Source organism: Pagrus pagrus (assembly GCF_965226575.1).
Source record: "Pagrus pagrus genome assembly, chromosome: 19".
NCBI lineage: Eukaryota > Metazoa > Chordata > Actinopteri > Spariformes > Sparidae > Pagrus > Pagrus pagrus.
The window spans coordinates 2,037,448-2,052,938 of record NC_140203.1 but is presented as its reverse complement, the minus strand read 5'-3'; the positions used below and the strand labels follow the sequence as shown (position 1 = coordinate 2,052,938).

Here is a 15,491-nt window from a genome sequence, read left to right as displayed (position 1 = left end):
TAAAAAGGGGGGGTGGCATCTCCCCCTCAAGTCGCCCACTTCCTGTAAGAAAAATCATTTGTACGTTGGAGTTTTTAATTTATTTTTATCAAGCTGTAGATGGCAAAGGATCAGAAAAAATAGATAAATCACTTAATAACCCCCCTGCCACTCGGATGGATGCAGGGATGGCACCCCCCCCTAAAATCGCCTACTTACTGCAGGAAGACGTACGTTAGTTTTGGATTAAGATGAGTTTCAGTTTATTTCTGAACAACCTGCAGATTGCAAAGCAGCAGCAACAAATTACCTCAAAGAAAAAAGCTCCCAGTCAGACAAATAAGGTCAATATGTTTATTTTACAGCATCACATTATGAATAATTTACAAAAAGCCATCATCAAGTCCACTGGTAACAAAGGTTCTGACGCGCCTTGTGCTTCTACGTTTCAAAAACAAAATGGAAATGTTCTCACAAACTATGTAGAAAGGCTGTTCACACGTGCATTTTTTTTTTTTTATTTGTCTTTTTTATACATAGATACAAGTAGTAAACATTACATAGCAATGAATAAAGATCAAATCAAATGACAGTTCGGTAATAACAAGACAAGTGTCAGTGTTAGGTTTAATGCTTCACTAAGTTTCACATTACGTTATGACTGAAGGCTGCTGATTAACAGTGGACCTGCACTCCGGACAGACAGACGGGACTTTGTGAGATGCTTAAATACCAAGATGTTCACCAGACATGTTGTTTTGCACTGAGATTAATATTCAGAGTCTATTAAGATACAGCAGATAGTTAATTTTGCTTCCAAATGAAAACTGGTCGTGAGGCAGCAAACGAGTGCATTTCACACAAGACACTCCACAACACGGAGGCAGAATCGGTGCGTGAAGACTCTGAATATCCCCCGAACGCCTCGTATCAAAGTAACGTCCGTGCTCCCGCTCATAAATAAGTTCAGTAAACAGTTTGTTCTGTAACAGAAAACACTACATTCAAACCAAAACCCGACCGGTGCACCATTTCAAGACCAGCTGTGGCATTAAATAGGTTCATAGCACACTTAAAAAAAACGAAACACATAATTTAAAGACCCCATGAAACATCGACTGCTATTGCTGCTTACATTAGATGCGAAGGCCAAGTGAGAAAACAGCCACGATCTGAACATCTGACCATCTGAAGCCACTGGAAGTGAAACCAGAGTGAACGCTTCTGTCTCATCTCACCTGCAGTTCAGCTGAAAGCTTCTTAAGTTATTTCTCAGGATTATTTTGTGTGTTATCAACAGAAGATACGTAAATTATACTACTGTTACAATACAGACTACTCTGCATTTAGTTAAGGTTACTGTCACATATAGTGGTGGTTATGATGAGTAACGTGAGATAGAAGACACAGTCCACTCTGGCAGGGAGGAGGAGCATTTTAAACATTGACCGGACTGAAGTGAACTCACTGTGGATGAACAGCTCGTCTCTTGAAAAGAAAAACTCGAGTAAGCGATGTGTTAGGCCGTGGTGAGCTGCCTCAGAGGCTCATCAGACCTGGTATCATCATCCCTGCTGAGTGATCCGGTCACAAGTGGACAGCTTTAAGTCCGTCAGTTCAGCCCTGACATTAACATGCGTCTCAAGAGACGACCTGCGATCGGATCTCACTTCGTTGCTCTATATGCTAATAAACACGAACATCACTGGGACAAACGGCTACGACGTTTTTTTACACAAAGAATAACTTCATGTATGACATTTGCCGAATTTACAAGAAGGCCCGAATAATTAAGAATCTGTCAGAGACGGTGACTCACAACATTCATAAAGTTTCTCTGGACTCAACAACTCACTAAATTGCGCAATTTTTAAAGGGAGTCTGGGGACTTTCTCTGCAGGCGACAGAGAAGTAGTCTCAATTTGACACGTTTACTGTCAGTTAAATGTTGTCTTCTTCCACGGCTTTATTACGATGGTGATGATGTTTCTCCTCACTCAATTCTCAGGATCAGCTGACGTGTGTTCACGAACACCTGCTGCCAACATTGGCAGGTTAAGAGAGCCCGAACACGCCATTTACATGACAGTGAAGCACCTGGTGTTGTTGGCTTCTTCTTCTTCTTCTTCTTCTTGGTTCACAGAGGACGTCAGTTGAGTCGGCGGTGTGTGTGGTCTGAGTGATCGGGTCTCGAACGCGTCCTCAATGCGTCTTTGGGGCACTCGCACCTGTGATCAGATCACTCAGGATGGATGTTGATACCAGGTCTGAACAGCGCCTCAGAAATAAAGCAGGATGGGAGCTGTTGTAGTCCTAACTCAGGTTTTGTGGCCGGTGACTTAATGTTTCAGAGGGAGGCTGTGAGCGAGGACAGACTTTAAGGTTTAGAGAAAGTATTTACATCTTTGTTTTCTTTGCTCACAATGGTGCGCAAAGAAGGAAAGATGAGGAGGGCGGGCTTAAAGCCGCAGTCTCGTCTTAAAAGTTAGTGTTTGGAAGTGGTGATGGGCGGCGGGAGGGAGGGGGGAGTCAGACCAGGACAGCGATGTAGAGGGAGGTGACGTCTAAGCTACGTCCAGGACGCCAGCAGCCACCAGCTGTCTGGAGAGCCAGTCCAGCCCCTCGTGGAGACCCATCCCGCTGCGGGCGTCGCAGCCCTGAATGTGCCAGCTCCTCCCACAGCACAGCTTGTGTAGACTCAGCAGCTCCGTCATCTCCTCCACAGACACGGCGCCGGGAACATCCTGCAAACAGATTATCACCTCTGTGTGAGCTCAGACGAGGTCGTTTCAGGTCGTTTCAGGTGTTATTATTCTTCTTTTAGTACCTGTTTGTTTGCAAAGATGAGCAGCAGGGCGTCTCTCAGCTCCTTCTCCGTCAGTAGTTTGGCCAGTTCACTGTGAGCCTCCATCAGTCGGTCCCTGTGGCAGCTGTCAATCACAAACACCACCGCTGCACACACACACACGCGCACACACACACAGACACACACACCACAAGAGTTACAGGAGAGAGGTGACACGCTGCTGCAGAATCCTCAAAGATGACAAGAAAACGATTAAAAATCACGTTGAAATAAATTCAAGTACATGTTGACGTTAAAGGGGCACTACGTAGTTTTGTAGCAGAAAATCAAACTCAGAATTTTAATATTTACAATATTAATGAGGTAATAATACAAACTCGGAGATTTGTATTTGTTCCATCAGTGAATAAACAAGCTGCTCTCAGAGGAAAGTAAGGTCCCAGAACACTGTTTGAGGCTAGAAAGGTGGCAGGGTCCGCCACATATAAACAAAGTAAAACAGTATAAAGTGTGTTGTCCTTTAAGGTCAGTTTGTTTGTTCAGTTTATTCAGTCATGAACACAAAGAGAGTTTGGTGATTTAGTTTGTTTAGGCAGAAAAAAAATCAGCCAATGAAAATCTTTCTCTGCTCATTAATGTTTATTCTACAAAACTACAGACTGCTCCTTTAGATAACTACACTTTGCAATAGAGAATTTTCCAGTCCAGCACAATGTGTCAAAAATCAACAGTAAGTTTAATCTCACGCTAAACATGCGGCGCTGGACGCTGCACACACCGGTGTAACATTTAGACAATATGAACAGATTCACAGCGCGTAAACTCGTCGATACCTTGAGTGTTGAGATAATAGTGTTTCCAGAGCGGTCTGAGTTTATGTTTTCCTCCCACATCCCAGATGGTGAATTTCAAGTTCTTATATTCGACTGTCTCCACGTTGAAACCTTAAAAAAAAAAGAGATTGAACATAATTTAACAGAAAACAGCAGAGAGGTGTGTTCCTGTGTGTCAGCTGATCACTCTGTACATGTCGTACCGATGGTCGGGATGGGCTGCATGAACTCATCCTGCTTCAGTTTGAAGAGGATGGTGGTTTTTCCAGCTCCATCCAGCCCCAGAGTGACCACGCGGATCTCCATCTTCGGACCGATGTGGACCCGGTTGTCCTGAAACGAGAACACATTTCAGCAAACCCGATCCTTTCATCAGTGGCAGATGCAGTCACAGCTGAGAGTGAGGACAGAGTGTACCTTAGTGAAGGTGACGGGGATGCCGGCGTCCAGCTGAATGTGATCCGCCAGCTCTGTGAACTGGTGCTGCTGCTTCTGAAGCGTCTCCAGCAGACAGTTGATCTCCTGCTTCGCCAGCACGACTCTGCAGTCGTCCTGCAGCAGGACAGACACAACATGTAGTGTGTGTGTGTGTGTTTGTGTGTGTGTGTGTGTGTGTGTTTGTGTGTGTGTGTGTGTAGATACTGGAGGATCTTTCCGTGTCTGTATCCGTCTCCTACCTGCTGGAGGGTTTTCTCACAGTGCAGGCAGGCGGTGGAGACCTGAGACAGCAGGATGGTCATGTCCTCCTGCTGCTGCCTCAGCCAGATCAGCCTCTCCCTGACGTGGGCGTCCACCACGCTCAGCGCCATCTCCTCCTGCCGGCACAGAGTCTCGTGGAGGTCTGCGAAGTAAGCTCGCACACAGGAACGTGCGCTCTCTGCTGTGCCGGGAACCTGACGAAGACACGGAGAATTATTGTTAAACTTTAGTCATCATCTCCTCCCTCCACGCTGATGAAAGTCAGGTGAAGTCTCGTAGTCCACAAAACATTTCTGGAGCTTCACAGTAAAACAGAGTTGCAGCTAAACAAGTTTGTGGAAACGTGCATCAGCATGGGGGTGAGGAGATAATGAGATCATCATCGGGTGAACTGTTGCTGTAATCAGAACAAAAGCACCATTGTTCCTGTTTCAGCAGAACAGAAGTCCTGACTTACATGTTCAGTGTGTGCCATGCCGACTCCGTCCTCCACGATCTGCTCCCCGCCCTCGATCTGCTGCACGATGCCCACCAGCTTCCTCGAGTACTCGGACACTTCGTCGGTGAAGCTGCGGATGCAGTGGGCCATGTCCAGGATGGATGCACGGATCTGATTGGCTTCAGTCTCAAGAACAGCATGCTGGAGAGAGAGAGAGTTGGGGGATTCATGAGTACGTCTGTTTGGACGAGGATACTGCTTACTGTAACTAATGTCACTACCTTATGTCCTTGGTGCTTGCCGTACTCCTTGCACACGCAGCACATGAGCGGGCCGGACTGACACGCCTCCTCCAGGCAGACGAACTCGATGGCGTGGACCTGATGCTGCGGGCACAGGGTCTTCTCGTGAGGCTTGTCGGCCAGCGGCACCCGGCGGTGTTTGGCCAGCGTGCGAGTGGAGTGGGTGAGCTGGGAGCACTCGGCACACAGGTGGGTGGCACACACGGTGCAGTACATGGAGGCCGTGTGGCTCTCGTCCTCGTCACAGCGAATGATACACTGGTTGAAGAGAAGAGACGTGAGTTAAAGGTGCAGCAGGAGTGAGAGCGGGACTTTACAAAAGAGTAAAATCACAGTTGTCTTACTTCTCCCATGCCTTTCAGGGCGTCCTCCGCCATCCCCGACTGGTTGGTGGCTCCATTCTGGAGTCGCTCCAACAGCTCCAGCAGAGCAAAGTTCTTCTTCAGACCCCAAACGCCAGAGTCCCCTGAACACACGTGTTACAAAGTAAACAAAATACAGAGTAAACAACATCCTGAAGGACTAAATACTGTAGCAGGAAGTTTGTAGCTGCAGTTTCATTCATTCAAAATTCTCTAAAGTCCCTGGATGATGATGTCAGATGCACCACAGATCATCCACACCTTCTCCAGGTAGACAGACATGTCACCTCACACATGTGTCAGACTGCATGAAGAGAGTGAGGAGACGTTTCTGTGGCGATCCTCTGACTCACCCAGCTCAGTGACCTGTCTGTCGAAGGGGCAGCGGACGGCTCGGCCGTGGAGGGGCAGCCGGGTCAGACAGTCGTGGCACACCGTGTGACCACAGAGCAGCAGACGAGGGACCTTGTCCCCCTGGAGGGAGAAGACGTCCTCACACACACCACACTCCAACACCTGGGAATCAACACACACACACACACACATGATGAACCTCAGAAACACACAGTCTGTGACAGCCACTGATGAGATATTAAAAAACTGGCACTGATTTAATGCAGATGGATGCTCTGCTGGGAGCCAATCAGATTAACCCATGAATATCTCAGAGGGAGGTGCAGTCACCTTGACTCACAGTATTTCAGATGGTCTCCTGGTCTTTAAACAAAAGCATTATTACATCTATTACCGTTAATAGAAGCTGGTTTTAACTTGAGTGCAGCTACTTTTAAAATCTGAGCTCAGCAGCTGCAGTCACAGCTAGCGCAGCGATGACAAACCACCAGCTGAGCTGTTAGCATGCTGCAGACACACACCGGCCGTGTGCTTTGGTATAAACGTAGCTACGTTCATTATGAAATGTGTAAGTGCGCAACAACCCTCCTCCGACACAACATTCACACGCAGCTCCTCGGAATGGAGACGACCGTCTGGCATCCAGTGTCACCGACGCCAACGCAGCAGCTTTCGCCCCAGAATCAGGAGCCACGGAGGCTAGCTGCTGCCGACACTGCGAGCACACGAGCCACACAACATGTCCGCCGCGCACACGATGAGTCTGAGCTGTGGGTTTAAGTGACAATCTAACAACCTTCACCGTGTTTCCATGAGCTCCTCTCCCGTGTCGGATACACGGCTCCATCGTCGCTACGGCGCCCTGCTTGTTTATTCCTGCTGCAGCAGCGGCCATTCTCGGACGTCAGCGCAGAGGACTGAGCAGGCGCGAGAGCACAATCCCACAAGTACTTCCGGTTTCGCTCTTCGCCTGTTAGCATACGATACCGTCCTGTCGCCTTCTGTGTTTGTTTATTCGGTAAGAATACGATGAGCTGGTAAAAACTTCGTGTCACAAGATGTTGTTTAATGATACGATACCGAAAGTGTGACATACATCCTCTGCCTCCCGCAGACAGCGAGAAACATTGTCATGTAATATAGTTCCTGCTTCGAAGCGCATGCGCAGTACCACCAAGCAAGTTTTCGCTAACTCAGACGGTTTATGGACTCAAATAGACGCCACAATACACGTTAACATTATAGGCCTGCGAGATTAAGAAAGAAAATACACAAAATCAGACAAAATAAAACTTGTATTGTCGTGTCATAAAGCTGAGGGATCGAGAATAATCCAGAAATACTGTGGAATCACATAGTTTTAATGCATGTTACGACTATCAGGCCTTAAATCAAAGATTTGTACAATATTTTAAGCTATTCAACCATTTAATATATACATTAGTGAACATATAACTGTATTTATTCTGCAGTTATATAAATGGTTGTGTTGTTTTTACTAAATAATAAGGGTTAGGTTAAGTCTTTTCAACCAAAGCTAAGGCTGCAAAGCTGAACAAAACACAATGGGACAAAAAGTGCAATGATATAAAACGGAGTACTAGAATAAACATTGAATGCATTGTAATAGGAAGCTTTATATATTCATACAGTAGGTGGTTATGTACATGCACAGACAACACGTCTGTGCACAGTACGTACAGTACCTGCTCAGGTTTAGACAATGCAGGGATGTAACAAAGTACATGTATTTAAGTACAAATTTAAGCCATGAGGTATACATGAAAATTAATTCAGAGATGCAAGAATTTGCTCTTTTCCCTTCTAAAAACTGTTTATTTTAATTGCAATGTACTTTAAATGTAATTTTAACTATTTCAACCGCCAAGAATATGAGCTGGTACCAGTGTTTCACCCTAAAGTGTCATTTTTTTTTCAAGGTATTTTTACAGAGTGGTACTAGTAACAGAAAAAAACACAAAAATATACAAAAAAGTACATCAGAAATAATAAATAAATATACATAGGAGTATCACGTCTCACGCAATAATTAAAGAAAAATACCTGGATCTTTACACGTTTCTATAGTTTTTAGTGCTTTATAGTTATTCAGTCCATGTAATGTTTCATTACAATGTCTTATTACTATTATAATCGCTGTATATGTGGTTTAATTTCAGCACACCTTCTGTTTCTGCTTGTAGAAGGAAAATACCCTCGCAGACTACAAATCCCATGGGACGGCACAGTTTGTCTCATAGCGATGACGTATTTTTGGCGCGTCTCGCCTGTCCCGAGCTGTTGTGGTTAACGATCCTCTGAACGCTCATCGCAGCTGACTTAACGGTTTGTTTTTATGATTTTAATAATAATGAACAGATAATTAGCGTGTTGTTTGTGAGTCAGTGTGTGTCCTGTTGTGTTTGTGAGTCAGTGTGTGTCCTGTTGTGTTTGTGAGTCAGTGTGTGTCCTGTTGTGTAGTTGAGGAGCTCGGATCATGTTGTCACTGTTGGCGGGTACCGTTAGCTAACTGTTGGGGAGTTACAGCCTGTCTGAGGGAGTTAGTGTTAATGTAGCTCGTGTCTTCTGATTCGTCCCCGTCCTCCCAGGTGTCCTCTCAGGTGTCCTCCATCAGTGATGTCTCAGCCGCCGCAGCAGACGGTGCCCTCCGCCCCGGACTCCCCCGCCCTGGTGGTCACCAGCAACGTGCAGAAATATGCGATAAAGAAGAAGAAAGTGCTGAGTGCGGAAGAGACGGAGCTGTTCGAGCTGACCCAGGCTGCAGGCATCACCGTGGACCAGGAGGTCTTCAAGTAAGTGAGGGAATGTAACTGAGTACATTTACTCGAGTACTGTGTTCAGAGTCTCATGCTGCTCTGTACTTCTCCTCCACTACACCTCTGATAGAAACACAGCTGGAAGCTATAATCACATTAGGATTAAAACTGTGGATGTTAATGATGAAGCATTAATCGATTAATCACCGTTAAGTTAATTTAACCGGTTAAAAATGTCTTGATGGACGATCAGAGGGAGGCACAAATACATTAAAAGGCTTTTGTCATCAGGATGCCTCGACTTTAGAGCAGCCTACCTGAGGAGACGAGGCTTCACATCAGACTCTTTAAATATCTTCTGAAACTCACTTCTGTCGACCTGCGTTTGTGTCATCGTCGTCTTTTTATCCATTTTCTTGTTTCACTGTTCCTCATCTGTTTATCTGTTTGTAATTCCTCCCATGTGATGTCGTCTTCTTGTCTTTATTCTTTGCTTTACGTGATTTTGCCTGTTTTTATCGCTTTAATTCCTTTTACTTGTATTTATTAATATATATTTTGTGTTTTATTTGCCTTCTTGTCAAACCGTCTCCTTTTTTTGAGCTTCCTTGTGTTTGACTCAGCTGTTGAGTTGTTTTAAAGGAGCACTCTGTAGTTTTGTTGAAGAAATGTTAATGAGCAGAGAAAGATCCTCATTGGCTGAATAAACTGAATAAACAAACTGACCTTAAAGGACAACACAATTTATACTGTTTTACTTTGTTTATATGTGGCGGACCCTGCCACCTTTCTAGCTTCAAACAGTGTTCTTGGACCTTATGGATGGAACAAATACATATTTCTGAGTTTGTATTATTACCTCATGAATATTGTAAATATTAAAATCTCTAACACGGTGCCTACATATGACCATTAAACACGTGTTTAATACATGGAAATTGCTACAAATGGCTTAAAAGTTATTCTAATTATTATAAGTGGTGTGTATTTGGCGGAGGATTTTGGGGTCCTCCTCCAAGAGGACTTCTTACATTTTTCTATTTTAAGAAAAAAAAAAAAAAAAAGCATTTTACAAAATTGCATCTAAACCTTCTAATGGGAATGGGGACTTTTCTACCCCATACATCTCATGACTTCTCAGATTTAGCCTTATTTTTTCAGGAGGGGCTCGACCCTCTGGACCAGTGGACTAAACTGGCTAACTGTGTACACCAGCTCTGTATATAAAGCAGAAATAGCCCCACACGAGCAGCTCAACTGTAAAATGCTGCTTAAACAATGATGCATCAGTATTAACAATGTAATAAGTCACAGGAGCCATTAGCGTAACAAAACTTCTACTCAAGTTTGATTTTGAATTCAGGTCTTTTACTTGTAGTAGAGTACTTTTACATTGTTGTATTGCTATTTTTTACTTCAATGAAAGATCTCAGTAGTTCTTCCACACTTGCAGAAATGTGACTGAAGCTCAGATCTCACGTTCTTCCTCGTCCTCTTCCTGCCGTCCCAGGATCATAGTGGACCTGTTAAAGATGAACGTGGCTCCTCAAGCAGTCTTCCAGACTCTGAAGGCGATGTGTGCAGGTCAGAGGGTAGCTGAGAGCTGCGGCGGCGTCGAGCCTTCAACCGCCTCCCACACGACCAGCAGCATCCCCACAGCCCCGACAGAGGCCAGAGGTTAGTGTCTGCAGCGCCAACAATGAGATTTAAATCACAGATACACATTCAGTCCCAGCAGAGGTCGAACATTAATAACATTAATATTGGTTGTGTTGTGTTCAGGTGTCCCCTGACAGAGTGACAGTAAGCGAACACGCACAATATCAGGACTCTGAATCAGAAGCAGCTAAATGGTCTTTCATCTTGTTATTCACAGCTCTGATCCTTCCTGCTGTGACTTGTCAGATTATCTGCTGTGAAAAAGGTTTATCAGGTGAAACCAGTGAAGACTCCTGCAGGGGATGTGCTGTGTGTCAGAGAATCCACATCACGTAACGTAAACCTGCAAACATCCCGATTCAAGAGAAGAAGCTAGAAGCACAGTTTGTCATCACTTCATACTTTTAAAGGTTCGGAGAGTCATTAGACTTTTCTACCTGCGTACGTTGAACTTTTTCAGGAAAAGCACATTAGAGCCAAAATAACTCACAACAACAATATTCTCACAATGTCGATGGAAAATTTACAGAATCCAAAAAACTGGCTGAGAGGCTGGTGAAGTCATGCCGCCTCTCACATGACTTTGTTTTGGAGATGTCTGCCTTCTCTGCAATATGATGGAACCAGCTTGTGGAGCTCAAAGCGCCAAAAACACATCTGAGAAACTCAACAGAACTTCTAGAAGTCATGACCCTGTTACTCAAGATAATCCACAGACCTCGTTGTGAGCAGTTTCATTCAGGGAGTATTTTCTTTCCACCAAACTGCCCCGACCAACCGTATACCTGCGGGATGTAAACATTAATGGCATCCTCCTCGACCGAGCTGAGGATTATCTTGAGTAACGGGGTCGTGGTTTCTGGAAACAGACGTCGCTGTTGAGTTTCTCAAATGTTTCTTTTTGGCATTTTGATCACCACAAGCTCATCTGGTTCCATTACATTGCAAAAAAAAGGCCTACCAAACTATCTATATGGAGAAAAAGCAGGTGAAAGGAAAAGTATCTGTTTTTGTTTGTGGGATGAACTGTCCCTTTAATTACACAGGTTTAAATAATAAATGCATTCTGTTGAGGCGTCCGAGTGCTTCATACATTTTTCTGCAGTGCTGAGGGAAAATATCTGGTGTGAGAACATGGCTCGACCTGCTACACCAGCGATGTGCAACACTGTGACTTTTGCATTCATTTGGCCAAATAACACTTCTCACCTGGAACGCTGCATCAAACGAACCCCGTCGGCTGTTTGAGTCAAAGTTCTGAAATGTTTGGTTACAAGATGTGAAACGCAGCAGATAAAACAAACTGTGGCAGAACGAGGGTGTGCCGGACTGTGTGTGTGTGTGTGTGTGTGTGTGTGTGTGTGTGTGTGTGTGTGTGTGTGTGTGTGTGTGTGTGTGTGTGTGTGTGTGTGTGTGTGTGTGTGTGTGTGTGTGTGTGTGTGTGTGTGCGTGCGTGGATTCCTTTCTACAGAGTGAAAGTGCAAAGAGCTCAAGGTCTGCAGAGCACAGGCTCCCAGGTTTTTAGATCAAAGTGTAGACAGGAAGACGACTTTCAGTATTTTTAAAATGTTCTTCCCTTTTCTCTGACTGACTTCAGTCTGCTCTCAGTATTCTCTCTGCGCTCTTTGATTCACACATCCCTTTTAAAGCATGTGAAATATTCACATTCCTCCAGTTAAGACTGTGGCAGAGGTTCTTTCCTGCACCGTGCGCCACATAAACCCCCTCACTAACTCTTCACTCCACCCCATGGTGAGGTCTGGGCTCTCAGATGGAGGTGAACTGAAGACCAAGGACATACAGTAGATGATAGAAGCTGATCTTCACTGTGTGCACGTCTCAGTCCTGTCTAATTTCTTCTCTATCCCCCTTGAATTCATTTTCGTCTGTGAAGAAGAGGACTCTTTGGTCTCTGGAAAGAGCCCTAAGCCTCCTGCAGCTCCCCCCTCAGCGTCTGGCCCCAGAGCCACCAGGGTCAGCACTAAGATTGTGGTCTACGGCCCCCAAGACGCTAACTCTCCTCACGCTCAAGGTCCCCTCTGCTGCACTTCATCCTACACCTCCATCTGTCCGCTTGCTTGCATTCAGCTACATTCTCCCTCATTTCATGGTTATGCAGAGTGGAACCTCTGTTCTTTACTACGAAGCTATGTGCATGCATGTGTGTGTCATGCATGTGTGTGTGTGTGGTATAGAAAGATAGAAACTGCTTACGTGTTCTCAGTGGACACATTTAAAATAGCTCTAAGATTTCTTCTTCTTCTTCTTCTTCTTCTTCTTCTTCTTCTCCTCTCAGCCACCGACCCAACGAGTCAGTATTTTAGTTTGTAACGCTCTCACAAATTGGACCTTTAACAGCCAGTTACAGGACGATGGTTAATGCTGAAACACAGAGTAACAGCAGCGCGAGTAGAGAAGAATCCTAACGTCAGCAGTGTGCATTTTAAGTTTGCTAACTTTAGCTAATGTTAGCTACTGGTGATAGAGACTAAGTGAGGCTGTAAAAGCAAAACCACTGACTGTACTGAAGAGCACAGGGAAAGTCAGCAAACTGGCTACAAAATGTCAGAAATGTCATTATCTTCTGGTCATACTCGACCAGGTGAGGCTGCAGAAGCAAAACCTTGGAGAGTATTGAATGAATTAAAAAGGGGTTTTATGACTTCTTAATTAAACTTTTCATTCGTAAGAGGAATAATTTATTTCTTCTTTCAGGCGCAGCATGTTTTAACTGTCTCTTGAGACTCTGAATGATCAGTTCATCGTAGTTAAAAGCTCTTTCTAGTCTCTTTATGGTTCTTGCCTCAGTCGAGTGTGCAGAGCTGTAAACTGTAGTTAAAAGCAGGTAAGTCTGACACCAGGTCTTCTTCTGTCTATGAATGCTGTCCTTCATCTCTATCTTTCCCTTCTCGTGGCCCATTTCCATTTTTCATGTTTGGAGCATGAGAAGCAGCAATCATAGAAACTGAGCGCTGGTCTTTACCTCTGCGTGTCTTCCTGCTTTGTGTCAGCAGTGCGCAGTAAAGCTGGAGCGAGCCACAGTGAGAAGAGCCGGGAGGCCTCCAGCCAGAGAGTGCAGCGGCAGCCCAGCGCCACCAGAGGGCAGAAGACTAAGAGCTCCGGCAGCAGCAGTTCCTCCTCACAGATCAACTCCACATGAGACTCAGGTCAACACCAGACTGTACATATGTTGTTTTCTTTACAGGTAATTTATCTGTTTGTTTTAAAGGGTTGCTTCACCTAAATTACACACAAAAAAATGTTTTCTCACGGCTGGAATTGTGGTTTTATTTGCTTTGGTTTTGAGGCAACTGTTATTTACTCGACACAGAGGAGGTGAAGATACATGTGGTATTTGTTGGTTCCAGCACTGAAAAACAACATCTTAAAAATTCAAAAAACAATGTGGAGATGACTCTAAACCTCAGTTTACTCATAGTGCAACTTGAACAAAATATTGTTAACAGATTTTGTCACTATTTGCTTTGTAAACAGGAGGTGAAACAATGCGTTTCAGTGCTCTGCATGGTTAAACCAGGATTGAAACAGAAGTCTCTGCCACACTACTTGGTTATTTGTTCCTTGTTGTACAACTTGAGCCCCGTTTCTTAAATTGGCAAAGTTTAAATTGAGCCGAATTCACTATTAGCACTTCCTGTTTGCAGTGTACTCATGGATGTACAGACAAGTATTACTGGGTTACTTTGAAACTGAGGAAAACTTAAAACATGACGATTCTCAGGCAGGTTCTGGGGTTACGAGACGCTCCTATTTCTCTATGACTTGAGGCAGATGTTTGTCTGATGAGTCAAAGTTTCTTTGGTCCAGCTGACAGTTGTTCAGTGTGACGACACAGATCTCAAAACTGTGGCAAATATAATATAAAACTTATTTGCATGACTGAAGATTTAAAACTGATGTTAAATGAGAAAATGTGTGTTTTTGTTTCTGTTAATATAATTTGAGTGAACCAACCTTTAAAAATTCTGACATGATGTCGGAAAGCGTCTCCTCGTTCTCTCTCTTGCAGGAGTTACTGTGAGCGAGCGAAGCCTTTTGTTTGGGTGCCATGTTTCTTTTATGACGACTACAGAAAAGAAAAAAAGATTTTTTTTTACTGGAAAATGAAAATGTCTGTATTCAATGTGCAACTTTTTATAAAATAATCTATAATAAATCCAATAACAATAAATCCTCCATGTCTGAGCGTTTTTCCTGCTCAACTGTTGTTTCTCATGTTGCTCGTCAGATGTCCTCTGTGGTTGGAAAGAGGCATGTTTGGGTAAAAGTTCGCATAAAAGTTGATATTTTGTCAAAATAATGAAAAGAGAAAACGCTGAATTTACAAGAAGTTCATGCTGAACAGCAAGTCATCATGTATAACAAACTGTTAGGTGTCTACATTTACTGATGAGCAAAGAAATATAAAATTACCGATACTTTCAAAAAGGCATTTGGCAGAACAGAGCAAACCAAATTCCATTCAAAAATCTGTCACTTTAAAGATGCCTGTGCCTTATCGACTTTACACATGTCAAAAGTTATATTCTGATTAAATGTGTTGAGGCATCTGATCAGATCACGTTATTCAGCATCCATGTAAACACTTACATCTCTAATTATAATTATTTAAATATTGTCGAAGAAATATTGTCCATTTAACAACAGCTAACAAGACTGAAAATTCACTCTGACTGGACCTTAATATTCGTACGGTCATACTTTCAATGTTTTTGAAATAACCAGGTTTGGTTTACTTTGGTTTCATGACTTCCACAGAGAATCTCAGTCATCCTGCTGCAGTCGATATCACACACAATGATCTTTAAAGACGCTGCAACAGCAAAAGGCAAAGAAAGATCTGCTTCTCTCTCTCTCTCTCTGCTGGTTGGCAACAATTACCTGCACAGATCTGAGTGCAGTGGTGGTCTGTGTTCCTGCTTTGTGTGGCGCTGAAGGAGAACAGCTGTCCTGTCTTTTCTCTTGTGCTGAATGCTTGATAATACAGCCAGAAACCTTGAGGAGTGCAGGTTACTCTGTGATGGAGATGAAACACAGATTTGTGAACGTCATTTTCAAGAATGCTCGCTGCTATTCATCTCTCTCTAACTGCTATGGTCTAATTGATTTTTTCTTCTTCTCTTCTTGTCCTGTGATTGTGAGGAGAAGTGCTGCTGTAAGATATATTATTAAAACTTTAGGGAGTGTGACGCGTCGTGCCTCTGTGCGTCTGAGCCGTGTCGGTGCCGTCACACGGGGGCAGTAGAGGCACACAATTAAT

At 44.0% G+C, this 15,491-nt stretch overlaps 2 protein-coding genes across 9 annotated transcripts; one reads left to right on the top strand and one right to left on the bottom strand.

Annotated features, from left to right (window-relative positions):
- Positions 1-319: 319 nt before the first annotated feature.
- Positions 320-6,694, bottom strand: trim23 (tripartite motif containing 23). Of its 3 annotated transcripts, none has more exons than XM_084383180.1 (11): positions 6,571-6,694; positions 5,774-5,936; positions 5,403-5,524; positions 5,035-5,316; positions 4,775-4,957; positions 4,296-4,511; positions 4,036-4,170; positions 3,822-3,951; positions 3,619-3,729; positions 2,807-2,931; positions 320-2,723 (listed from the first exon to the last, which is right to left on the bottom strand). In XM_084383180.1, the coding sequence occupies exons 1-11, from the start codon at positions 6,667-6,669 to the stop codon at positions 2,544-2,546; spliced, it is 1,746 nt and encodes a 581-aa protein (XP_084239306.1). In that variant the 5' UTR covers positions 6,670-6,694; the 3' UTR covers positions 320-2,543. The 3 variants fall into 3 exon arrangements, with proteins under 3 accessions (XP_084239306.1, XP_084239307.1, XP_084239308.1); XM_084383181.1 differs by having other exon boundaries at positions 5,038-5,316; XM_084383182.1 differs by having other exon boundaries at positions 6,577-6,694.
- Positions 6,695-8,025: 1,331 nt separating this feature from the next.
- mzt2b (mitotic spindle organizing protein 2B) lies at positions 8,026-14,402 on the top strand. Of its 6 annotated transcripts, none has more exons than XM_084383185.1 (6): positions 8,026-8,120; positions 8,384-8,587; positions 10,062-10,228; positions 12,105-12,242; positions 13,222-13,377; positions 14,241-14,402. In XM_084383185.1, exons 2-5 carry the CDS (start codon positions 8,412-8,414, stop codon positions 13,368-13,370), a joined length of 630 nt encoding a protein of 209 aa, XP_084239311.1. In that variant the 5' UTR covers positions 8,026-8,120; positions 8,384-8,411; the 3' UTR covers positions 13,371-13,377; positions 14,241-14,402. The 6 variants fall into 6 exon arrangements, with proteins under 6 accessions (XP_084239311.1, XP_084239310.1, XP_084239312.1 ...); XM_084383184.1 differs by having other exon boundaries at positions 13,222-13,415; XM_084383186.1 differs by having other exon boundaries at positions 13,225-14,402.
- The last annotated feature ends 1,089 nt before the right edge of the window (positions 14,403-15,491 follow it).